This window comes from Desmodus rotundus, chromosome 2 (genome assembly GCF_022682495.2).
Source record: "Desmodus rotundus isolate HL8 chromosome 2, HLdesRot8A.1, whole genome shotgun sequence".
NCBI classification, from domain to species: Eukaryota; Metazoa; Chordata; class Mammalia; order Chiroptera; family Phyllostomidae; genus Desmodus; species Desmodus rotundus.
In genome coordinates this window covers 7,561,209-7,573,745 of record NC_071388.1, presented here as the reverse complement: position 1 = coordinate 7,573,745, position 12,537 = coordinate 7,561,209, and the positions used below count along the sequence as shown (strand labels likewise).

Here is a 12,537-nt window from a genome sequence, read left to right as displayed (position 1 = left end):
GCATGTTCCTGGGTAGCTCGACTGATAGTCAGAAGTACCTGATCCTCCCACCAAACCACCAAACCACCAAACCGTGGGCAGTGGGGACACTCCCTTCCAAGCTGGCTGTCAGGCCTGAAGACGTCTTCAGGTTCAGGGAGTTTACCCATCCTGCCCACTTTGCTGGGCTCTTCTGGCTTTTCTGAAGACCTGGCCAAGCCTCAGGCCAGGCTTCGCAGAGTAACGCTGTTGTGCCACCCTCGTGCCGTGTCGTCAAAGGAATTCTATCAGAAATCGGGTTCCTGGGTCTCGTTTGGAGAACCAGCGAAGACAGGTGTGTACTTCTTATTTCATAGATTTCTTTGAGGGGAAAGATATATGTGGCTTATCTATGAATTTTCTTTTTTATCCTTCCATGTCCGCTGTCAAACACTATACCTCATCCCCCAGGCCCCTTGGAGCATTTTTATTCCTGGAACAAGGCACCAACACAAGTTTAACATGGGAGGGAAGGGTGGTGCCAACGCTTACCGAGCGTCTGCCGTGCGCCCAGTCCTGTGCCGCAATCGCACACGGGTGATCTTACCTTTCCCGCTCAGCCATGCACAGTGCATTTTATCCATAAGACTTTGATTGCAGATAATGGGCAGGAGAGAATCAATTCAATGGCAACTGGCTGATCAAGAAGTTCTTCCAAGTGAGCAAACTGACATGAGGACTCTAGTTCTGCCTCACTGTCCAAGGCGAGCATCGCTTACCTGCGCAGGGGCTGGCCGCAAAGCCCACCCTCTTCCGAGCTCGGTCGAATACCACGTAGAAGCCCTCCATCACGGTAGCACCGATCACCAGCGCGTTTGAGGACGGTGAAATGCCGAATCGGTAGCATTCGTAATTCAGGCCAGCGCCCATCATGGGCTGAATGTAAAGCTGTTCGTGTAAGAGGAAAGAAGCAAGAAAAAGCAAAAGTCAGGCAACATCACACGATTGTTATGGACACATGTCCCTCCAAGGGTCATGTGTTCAGGACCCTCCAAGGTGCTATGGGACACTACAGAGAAAGAAGAAGACACCAGCCCAGCCATCGAGGAGTTGAGATCATAAGCACGGTGACAAACATTACTGAAAGTGACAGAAATATGTATGCCACCTGTGACTATACACGGGTACAACCATACAAAGATTTCATCCACCCATCCATCCAGTCATCCATCCATCCATCCACCATCCATTCACCTGTCCATCCATTCAACCACTTGCCCACCAGTTATTTATTGAGCCCTTCAGATGGCCATGATAGTGTCCTTGGTACCAGTAACACAAAGATGAGTGACGCATGGCTCCTGCCCGGGTAAAGCTCCCCATCTCTGGGGGTGGCAGGTTCTGTCTCCCTCAGTCCATGACACAGCCACGCCTCAGACCTCAGAGTGCTGGGTCAGTGTCTCCTCCCTTCCACGCAACCTGGACCAGTGCCTTCCTCTGAAACACGGCCCATGTCTCTCCCTTCTCCCTTCTCCCTCTCCACCACCCTGGCCTAGGTCAGCCCTGTGGGGAACCATTCCAAGTGTGGGAAATGTGGCTCAGCCCCCACTCGGAAAAGCCAGTGGGGAGCGAGGTTGGCGGGCAGGACCCACGTCCATGGATAAGTTCTCCAGTGGGAAATCAGGCCTGCATTGTACTTAGACTGCTATGAGACTTGCTCTTGCTAAAAAACTCCCTCACCCTGAATTGAGGAAGCAAATGTTTACTGAGTATTTTTATCTTCCAAGAATCTGGGCTAGACCCTCCAGGTATGGGACAGAGCCCTTTCGACCATTTCTCCTTTTACATTGCAAATGTCTTCCTTTGATGTATTCAGTGACATCCTCTCTGTTGTCAGCAAAAGATAACCACCCAAGACAAGCCTTTGTATAGTCAAGGAGGACCTTCTTTGATGTTAAGAGCCTAAAAACCTATAAAGGCTGGTGATGGCAATGCTCTGGGTGCTCCCCCCTTGAGGGAGTGGCCGAGGCAATCGGAGGCACTCTCCTCCTGAGAGAGTGGCCGCCGTCCCTTTTCCCCCACAGGACCTCTGTAGTCCGTGTGTATGTGTATTGGAATACTGAAACCTCAACAGCAGATCTTGCGGGCCGAGATCTGCGTCAAGCCCCGCCCTCTCCTCTCTTGGTCTACGACACAGGGCCGTAACCCAGCCCAGGATGCCATCTTTCCAAAGTGATGGTGTCACCCTCCATCTGAGGGGCAGCATGACACAGCTGAGATGACTTCCTCAGCGTGACAGGGACAAGCCACCACAGTCGAGAGAGGACACAGCCAGCATCACCAGACCAGGCGTTCTCACCGCGGGAGGACCGTGCCCTACAGGGCTAGGTACCTTAAATAAACACCAGATGTGGCCCCTGAGATCCCCTGGAGGCGGCAGTCTCTCGGGCCTTGAGTCAAAACTTAAAACACTCAGTGAGAAATCAGTACCATATCAGTGACAACATTCCCTCTGGTTTTTAGGGGCAAAGTATTAACAGGTACGCAATTAAGAGAACTGGAGTGCCTGAGGAGGGCATACTGACAATTGGAAAAAAAGCAATAAAGCACCAAATAAGGGAGAAGGACTTTGCCGTAAAGGACAAAAGCCCTAAGAAAAACTTGGAGACTCACAGATAGGTGGCCTTGGGCCCTGTGGCTGGCGGGAATATGAGGTGGGGAATGTGGAGACCAGTGGGGGGCAGGGGGTGGGGGGTGGACTGCTGTCACGTGCAGGCGAGACTGGAAGGAGAGGAGTCTTAGGGCAGAGAGGGAGCAAGGACACAGGGGGCTGTTCCTGGAGTCGCCAGCTGCTAGGCACCCAGCAGCTGCTGTGTCCAGGGAGCTGTTCCAGCAGTTAGGACCCAGCACAGATTGCTTTGTCCGGCTGTAAACCCTGCTTCAAGGCAAAGAATTGTTCTTTCTGTTCCTCACTATACGCCTGGCGTCTGGGCACCCAGCGTATGCCAGGCAGATAGGAAGACCTCAATGCATGTGCGTAAAATGAATGAGCGAGCTAAGCTTTGATCAGTTTTAAACGAAATATACAACTTCTCATGAGGATCAGTTTAAATTAAAGGGGGGTATGCTTAGCTGCCACAGAAACACACATACACCCCTACCTTTGAATGAACTAATTCCATAATGAAACCCGAGCAATTACCAAGTACGATGCAACTGATGCTTTCGATGCAGACAGAGTTTGTATGTCACTCTGTCCTTTCTGTGTGTCCCAGTCGACTTCCAATAGAAGCTCCAGATTGTAAATTTGTAACTTGTTAGGGAAGCGTCAGTATTGCTGGATCTCAGAATAAACTGTCTGCCTTGAACTAAAATGAACACAAATAGACGAACCCGCGGCATTTAGACTGAAACTGTTTACACGTATAGGGCTATGTGGAAAAAAAGTCAGAATTTGTCTGTGAGCTGGGGATTGGCTTTTTAACAGGCCAAAGAGGATTTAGCTCATGCATGTTTGGAAAACGGTGCCAGTGACAGACCAAGTTTAAGGCCATTCATTGCCTTTGATACAACTCCCATCTGCCCTAGCAGTCATTTGTCCAGCTATTACTGCCGGTGCCCGAAAGGTCCCGGGTAGGGGCCCCGGTCTAGTACTTTGGTGACAGGGAGCCCTGTGATTGCCCTAATGTTAGGTTTGCACAGCCCAGGTTTAGATGACACCAGAGCTGTCCTTACGCAGATGTGTCACCAGCAGAGGGCGCGTGCGAGGTTCTCATCAGGTGATTGGTCCTAGCGCCCATCTGTGTCCTTCCTAACTAGGCAACGGAAAGCGAATGTGGTGCTGTTGCATTAAAAAAATATTAATAAATAAAAAACAGTGGGGAAAGTTGAATTTTAAAAATCTAAAATGTGACCACATCAAAGTGAAACAAAAAAAATCCAGTCTCCTAAGTCCGAATAAGACGGAATTCTTCTGCAGACGGAAGCGATCCTTCTAACGCCACCTCCTATATTCCACGCTCACCCAGTGCCGCGTCCTGAAGGCAGTGACAGTCCCCAGTGAACCTTCAGTTTTGATGGCTGCCGGGTGTGATAGATTTTCCCCGGAATGCCTGCCTTTTCCTCCTGCTTCTTAGGAGTCCCTGACTCTGCCAACCACCCACATGCCATTTATCTGCCGGGACACGTCCACCTTTGTCCTCCAGTCAGGTTTCCACTTTAGTTCCAAACCACACTGATGAAATAATGTCCACGTTTGGCCGGTTGGCAGACCAAAATGCAATCATAAAGGGTACATGATTGTAAAGACGCCGAAAACATATCATGCTAACTCACTCTTTGCAGCGCCATTCACCCAAGGATACGGCCGCCTTCTGAAATGTCATTAGTGAGAACTGTGCCATCACTTCTCCTTGACAGTTAAAGAGGCAGACGCAGAAAGAGCGAAGTGATTTGCTCAGAGTGATTGTGTGAGTCACGGGCAGGGCCTCTCGCTCTCTGCGTCTGTGTGCTCTGTTGGGCTATATTTCCATCCTTTCCCCAACAGGAATGCCCCCCACCCCCAATATAAAGTTGGAAAGGGAAAAAGGCAGTATTATCATTTCCTTGTTTCTTCTGAAATTAGTCCTCCTCTCCTATCCCCCCACTCCCGCTCCCAGTCCTTTATCCCAAATTCACCAGATTACAACAGAGACACCACGGCTCATCCATTTAAAAAATTGTTATCGGACCCAAGGTATACGGCAGGGCACTGTTAGGGATGGCTTTTAAAAGTCATGGTTCTCTGGGGCGGGGTGGAGGGATGGGGAGAAAAGGCACACAACTGTAATTGAATAACAATAAAAAATTAAAATTAAAAATAAATAAATAAATAAATAATAAATTTAAAAAAAATTCATGGTTCTCATCTTCGAGGAAATAATTTAACTGAGAAAGAAATACGTGTGTGTGTGTTTTCAGAAAACAGAAATCAAAGGAAAAAGACAAGAACAAAACACACCCGAAGATATGACCCCAGGCCAGACGAGCAGCCTAGAAAACGCGCATTATGAGTTTGAAGGGCAAGCTCACAAGCGGGTTATTCTGCTCGACAGAAATTCAACAGAAGACGGGTTGTTTGAGTCGGGTCTTAGAGGATGGGAAGAATTTAGATACACAGATGGAGTGGGACCAGAGGGCATTTCAGGCCAGGGGTGGCAGGGGTGGGGGGGTGGAGGGGGGTGGCGGAAACAGATTAGGAGATGGGAGCAGGCGCAGGGACCAATGAGTGGAGGACCACGGGTGTGGCAGGCAATAGGCTGGAGAGCAAGGAAGGGTCCAGCGTGGAGGTCATCGAAAGCCACATCAGGGAAAGCGGCTGTCAGCATTTGAATAATGGGGTGGAAAGCTGTGGTTTAGGAAGATTAGTTTCAACACAAAAACAGTGGTGACATGGGATGCCTGGAGGGCACTCTGGAGGGTCCTGAAGTGGTGGAGAGGGGGCGTGAGTGACACGAGTGATGAGAGCTACAGGAAGGAGAGGACAAGGATGAGGTGAGAACCTGGCTAAGGGACAGAGCTGGGTCTATTTAATCAGATGCTTGGGATGAAGAGGGAGTCAAGGATTTAGTGAATACTGCAAAAACTGATGCCTTCATCTCTGAGAATCCACGTTTCTTCTTTATTTCTAAATGAAGAGGAAAGACCCATATATTGGTGTTGTGGTAGATGCTGCAAAAATGTCCTCAATTCTTGACCTCTCCTGTAGCCTCACCCCCGAGATAGGAGATGGCAGCTCCCCACACTGGGGAGGTGGCTTCTACTTCCCCACCCAGGAATCTGGGCTGGCCTTGGCTTCATGTGGGCAGCCCTGTGTGGGAGATGGTGGCTAGTTCTGGGCCTACATTCAGGAACCCTGAGTTTCTTCTCTCTCAGCACCCGGTCGCCACTATACGAGTCAGCTGCTGGACGGTGAGACACAGGCTCATCACTCCACTGACTCAGCCACCAGGTGTGTGAGGGTCAGACCACCCTAGATCCAGGCCAGCCTAGACCCAGCCACGCATAGGTGAGCAAGCCCACGAGATCGGCCGGCCTGCCCTGGGCCAGGAGCAGGAGTGAATGCTCACTGATGGAAGCGGCTGTTTGTCCCGCAGCGCCACTGTGTCCCTCCTCGTGGACACACACACAAATGTGATACCGAGATGCACCCATCATGCACGAAATGTTTCACTTCTGCAGGTTACACATCAGAGGGAGAAAAGCACCAGCCCACGCTCCTACCTGAGACAGGATAGTGATGCGGAAGGATCTGCTGGAGTTCTCGGCTCTCAGGTAGATGGAGATTTTAGGAAAGTAAGACCAAGGTGTGTCGGAACTCGTCCAGCATGCCAGTTGGGATCCGGTCCAGAAACCGTCAGAAAATTTTGGAATCTAGACAAAACATGATCACGAGAGGAACGACTAGTCTAGCACGTCAACAGGAAATAGCTCCCAGCTCTCCCTGCCAGATGCCCGCAGGGATAAACAACGTTTAATTTGGACTGCGAGATGGAGACATCAGTCCTCTGGAAGAGGAACGGGGATGACAAAGTAACAACGATTAAAATTACCAAGGCCTGTGGGGCGCTTACTAGCATTAGGCACCATTATAAGTGCTTTGCTGTAATAATGACTATAATTCTCAAACACCGCCATCAGTGTGGTAACATCATCCCTTCTGCTTTACAGATGAGGAAACCAAAGCACAGAGAGGTACGGTGACTTGCCTAAGGTAACACCGTAGTTGGCAATGACCCTTTAAAACAGAGACCAGATCCTCAATGTGGCCCCCAAGGACCTTTCTGGCATCACCTCTCTTTTGCATTCCCTGCGCCCAGCAAGCTTCCTCCTGGTGCAGAGCCCTCTGTGGGTTCTCCACTCTTCTGGAACATCTTTCTCCTCCTCCAGAAAGATGGCAGCTCAGAAGATGCCTCGTCCAGGAAGCCCTCCCCGATTCCCCCAAATAACGCTGGATCCCCATTGGGTGTCCCCTTCCTGTAGTGGCTACAGTTTGACATTTACTGTGATTAGTTAACTTCTGATTCCTGCTCTAGGATCTGAGTCCTCTAAGGACAGAGGCCTGCTGTCCCCATCCTCTTGGGGTCCTAACTCCCAGCCCGTCTGAGAGACTCAGGAAAGATTTGTGGGAAATATGAAGGTATGGGAACACAGGTTGTCCATCTGTGCCTCTCATCAGGAGACTGGAAGGGCAGTGGCACCCATGCACGCCCACCACTTGCTGAATCTGTAGGTTAATTACACGTTCCAGCCACACCATCTCTCTAGGACCCGCGAAGGTGCCTGGGAGGGTCTGCCCGGTGCCTGCCAGCTCCCAGAGGGAAGGCTGCGCTGGAGGCTCCTGTTCCAGCAGAGAGCCCTGCTCGGTGACCTTCTTCACTGCTGGAGGAGTCAGATGGGAGCGGAGCTAGAAGAGTACTGATGGGGAGGAAGGGAGGTGTTTGTTCAGGGAGTGTCCCAGGTAGAAACACCTGAGCTGAGTTGAGGGACCAGTGGGCGCTGGTGAGGAATGGTCAGGGAGAGAGGGCAGAGCAGGGGTTATGCCCCTCTGGATGACAATGATGACAGCCATGGGGGCTGGTGCCGAGGACAGGAAGGGGCCAGGGACAGGCTGGGAGAGAACCAGGGCACCCTTGTGCATGTATCAGAGAGCATTTGTCAGAGACCTGAGCTCTGCAGCACACTGGGTATATGGCTAAGGCATCCAAGCCTGATGTGTGTCGGTCACTTGTTCTCTGAGTCCAGATTCCAGGGGTGGGGCCAAGCAAGAAAGCTGAATTCCAGAGTCCAGATGGGAGGGTAAATGACCATGTGGCTGTGGATGGGATCCCGTAGGAGAGAGTAAGAGGAGAGGGGCCTAGGCCCCACCCAGAAAAATGGGCCAGCCAAAGAAACCCTCTCACCCCCTAAGAGGGGCCCAGGGAAGGGAGGAGGGCCGGGGGGAGGGTGCCGAGGCGGGTAAGCCAGGATGCAGCGGAGATCAAGCGGGGCGAGGACTGAGGACGCCTCGCTGTCACAGGATGAACCCGGGGTGTCGGGTGCTATGCGACCACACACACAGGCACCGCAGTTGGGCAGGAAGAGAGCCCAGGTCTCCCCGAACACAACCCCCCCACCGAGCTCAGTGCAGACCTACAAACCATTCCTTTCTAAAATCCCACCTCGACAACCCAGTGCCGGGAGCCAGGGCCCAACATTCACACTGTTTTTCTTCTCTGAAGCCAGCCCTGTCCTCAACCAGAGAGAAAACCCACAGAGAGCGCAGCTCCGACGGGCCCTGCAGATGGCAAGAACAAACACTGCTTTTGTGCGGACGCAAGGGACAGAGGCACCACCCACTCCTGTCGGGCTCTCTCTGCCCAAGACAAACAGCCTCCCCAGCTTTCTCCTTCCTGACGCAGACACCAAAATCACGGGATCCTTTTCGACCAGGCAAACGCATTTTGGAATTTCCTTCCTTCCACCTCGTGGTGTTCTTACAAAGTCAGTCACTGCCGAACACATGGTACGTGGCCTCAGGGATGCCAGAGCCTCTCAGCCATGGGCCAGCATCCTCATGGCCCTGAGAAGGGCTCTGCGAGGCTTGTCAGAGTCACGTCCCAATGCCTCGAGCCTTTCCTTGGCACGGCGGTAAAGCGTGTAAAGCTCAGAATGTTCCATGGGAAGACGCCTGTGTTCGCTCCGCTGAGGACATTTTCACTGTTGAGGAAAGTCAGCAGCTCTCTTCATGTGTCCAGAGCGGTCTGGCGTGCAGCTGGCCTTCTAAATTTAAGGCTCTCACAACTTCAAAGCCATTTTTTTTTCCTGGTTCAGCAGATACTACGCTGCTCTGGGCTGCTGCCTTGAAGACCCTTCAGGTCCAAAAGCAACTCCGTGTTTGTTCTCATTCATTTCCCTGCTGTACTCTTCTTGTTTGCTGCTGCTCTTCTCAGGCAGATGGAGACTTTTGACGTTTTGGTCCAGGACAACCACAAGCCCTCTGTCCCTTCCCAAGTTCCCACCATCAGCTGTAACAAAGTAACTACTCCACATTCTCCTATCAACTGTTCTTTGAACTCAGCCATCCCCATGGAAGAGTGAAATCATCAGCCTGAGTCAGTGCAGGAAACTCTCCTTTTTCAGGGACTTTGCAAGGGTGGCCTGGTGTGGACAGATGCTTTTAAAGACTCCCCAGAAGCTGAGGGAAATGTTTATCGTGCATTCAAACAGTAGCAGCACCGGGGTTTGGACATGAGATAGAAGCTTCTCTTTACTGAGCACGTGCTGGGCCAGGCACTTGACCCCAAACCTCAGAAGGACCCTGCTGAGAGCGTGGAGGCTCTCGGAGGGCAGAGACCCTTCCCCAGGCCCTCTGCTAACACTTGCCATGTAATTCCTTCTGACTCCCAAAGCTGTGTTCTTCCCCATCAATGCCATTTGGTCCCCTCTGATGCCCTGAACTGGAAAGCTGGGGTCACACTGGGAACACCATCAGCCAGGTCCCTAGAAGGCGAACTTCCTTGACCGGGATTTCATTGGGTTGCTGGGCGTGGCCATACAGTAATTATTACATGGGCCGGCTGGTCCTTGTTTTCCGTGAATCCCATCCTTTCACAGAATTAAAATCCCCACGCAGCTTGAATGAAGGCCTAGAAGCAGTATGATCTTTGGTTTATTTATTTCTTTAGTTTTAAAGGCTACACACATATTCCTGGTTTACTATTTACTTTAAGGTGGTATACTACCAAGTGGTTTTTTTTTTTTTAGATTAAAAAGGTGTTGCACCAACTACACTATTATTTGATCTAAGTCCTCCCAGGTTAAAACAGAAGAATTTTTTGCTGGTTAACATCAAAGAATAAGACTGTGAACTTTATAAGTAATAGTTAAAAAAAACAAACAGCCCTTCAAAATCCTCAGGAGAGACCACTAGAGTGCATGGTGATGCCGCCCAGCACGTAGTCATGACCTGGGTTCCCCGAGATTCCTCAGCGTCCCGAGAACTCACCAGAGACGTGCGGGCCACGGCTTCGACCACCGCATCAAACACCTTCTGGGGCAGGCGCAGCAGTGTGGTGCCACTGTCCACGATGGCCTTGTCCGCATTGTACTAGAGAGGGGCGGGGGTGGGGGAAGGCAAATGAGTGACATGGCCCCCCACGGCTCCAGCCCCCCATCCCTGTGCATTTGCTGTACAGAAATTCGGGCAGCCATGGGGCCTCCTCGGTGGCTACAACTAATCTTATTTTCTCAGACCTTGGAAACCAAGGATCTTTTAGCCCAAAGTTCTTACTTCACAGACAAAGAACCTGAGGCCGGGAAAGTGATGTGGCCAAAATCCACAGCCCTCCTCGCGCAGAGTGGTCCCTTACGCAGAGGTGCCCAAACTCCCTTGTCAAAGAGGGAGTTCCACGGGCAAAGAGGCAAGACCCACTTGTCTTCAGAGGTTGCAATGACATGTTCAATGCCATTGTCACAGATCACACAAAGTCAACTCTCTATCATGCTGCCAATGGAACAGGAGAACCAGAGCTGCATTCAGTAAGAGAATCACACACACACACACACACACACACACAGAGTTTAGATTTTATTTTGTTTGTATTTTATTTCAGGCCCTTTGATTCTACCACTGGATTCCTTAACGGCAAATACATGCCTCTTGACAATGAACTCGGATCTGTGGACTTGGCACTATCACAGTGGAATGGACCATCATTTATCGAGTGTTCGTGGGTTTCTCAGAGGCACCCTTGTGCACGGGCCTTTGGGGTGGACTGAGAGGGTACATGTGAAAGGGAGGGATGACCAGGCGGGAGGTGTAAGGTCGGAATACAGAGTCTGGCACAAATAATACCCCTTTTTCATTCCAAAATCATAAGCGTGCAATTCTGCAACATAACAATATCACACTCAAGCACACCATATGACAGTGTAGGTGAACTGTTCAGATTAAAACTGTAAACCCTTACATCCATATTATTTCCCTGCCAACCGCACTCAGGTAGGCGCTACTTCTGCTGGACCCTGTAGAACGAAATGCTAGTAGTTTTCCTAAACCATTCTGAAAATGTTGCAGCAAAGGGAGACCCCCTCAGGACATGAGAATCATAATGGCCTTGTGTGCCACAAACAAGCCAAACCGCAGGGAGAGGATGTGAACAGGTTCAGGAGACTGGGTCTCACAGCTCTGCACACCTGCCTCCTTTCAGCACGCCGCCGTCCGAATCCCGAGAGCATAACTAATGCTTTTCTTTGAGTGAGAGTTAGATCCTGGGGGGGTGGGGGGGATGGGGATTAGCTCTGAATGAAAGATAAAGCTGGTGATTTACTTTTGGCTTCAGTTGGCTTGTTTTTAGTCCCCCTCTGTCCCCTCACACTGATAAAAACTTATATAGTGCCTCCCCTTCAACAGAGTTCAGGGACCAGCAGGCCAAGGTGAATGCAAAAGGTGTAGCTCTAGATCCTTCTGACTCTCCATTTTATGCTAATTTTCCCCTTAAGCCAAGTGGTGGTAAGAAAACTTTTTTTTTCTTTAGAAAGGGGTCGTTGATTTAGACTTGTCATACAAAAAGGCCCTGGAACTTTTAACGTCACGAATCTTTGATTTATCTTGTAATGTAATGCACCCTCTGATTTCACAGTCAGGCCCCAGCTGTAATATCTAGGTGACTCAGGCACACACAGACAGGCAGGCACAAAGAGCTCCCGGTGTGGATACCTCTCTGCAGTCCAGATTAAGGCTCTGGCCTCCGATTTCCAGTTTCAGAATTTCTATCTGATAATACCACTCCTCCTTAATCGGGGTATACCAGATGTCTCCTTTGTACAAACTTGGTTCGATTCCACCCAGGACCTGGGGAGGAAAGGAGTCACAGGGGTAAGAGAAGAAAGACACAGGCACACAACACGTTACACAAAACAGCACGCACTTGCAAGGCGAGGCTTCATCGGAACCAGTACTTGCGCTTCAGTCTGATGTTACAAAAGAAATACATGTGCTTGAAAATTAAACAGGGAACGTTCGGGGGCCACGTATCCAAAGGTCAAGCAGAATTCTGCCCTAGTCTAATCAAGATGCTCTGGCGGTTTTGCTATTGTCAAGGAAGCACATGTATCTCTAGCTTTACAAAGTGGAGATTTCGCCCCCAGAGACACACAGTAAAACTGTGAACCATGCAGACTGACAATCATTCAGCACCTCAGAAGACAGAGGAGGACCTCTTCCCCCTAACACATCTGCATGGAAAGCAGAGCAAAATGGAGCTTCCTCAATCCAAACTTCATTTTGCAAAACTACGTAGCCCTGCTCTACAACGCCTCGGCTACCCTCTCCCCTGGAAGGGAGGGTAGACAGGTGTTGAGAACAGAGGCGCTGTTAGCAGTGGAAATAGCTGAGCCAGCTTCTCACAGCTGGGGAACAAAGGTGGTGGCTGCAGCCACCCGGAGGGAGGCCCCTCTTGTGCATTCTCCTGTCACCTCCTACTTTAGACGTCTGTGTGCAGGTTCCATTAAGGGGACACTGAGTGCTGATGGCCTTGAATGATTCTGTGTCATTAACAC

General features: G+C 50.6%; 1 protein-coding gene across 1 annotated transcript in view; it reads right to left on the bottom strand.

The window, feature by feature from the left end:
- BACE2 (beta-secretase 2) overlaps positions 1–12,537 on the bottom strand; it is a 72,702-nt gene that overhangs the window by 21,505 nt on the left and 38,660 nt on the right. Inside the window, exons 5-8 of the mRNA XM_053917302.2 lie at positions 11,696–11,830; positions 9,983–10,084; positions 6,220–6,369; positions 738–906 (exon numbers count right to left, since the gene is read on the bottom strand). Coding sequence (XP_053773277.1) covers positions 738–906; positions 6,220–6,369; positions 9,983–10,084; positions 11,696–11,830 — 556 coding nt within the window. The remainder of the gene's footprint in view (positions 1–737; positions 907–6,219; positions 6,370–9,982; positions 10,085–11,695; positions 11,831–12,537) is intronic.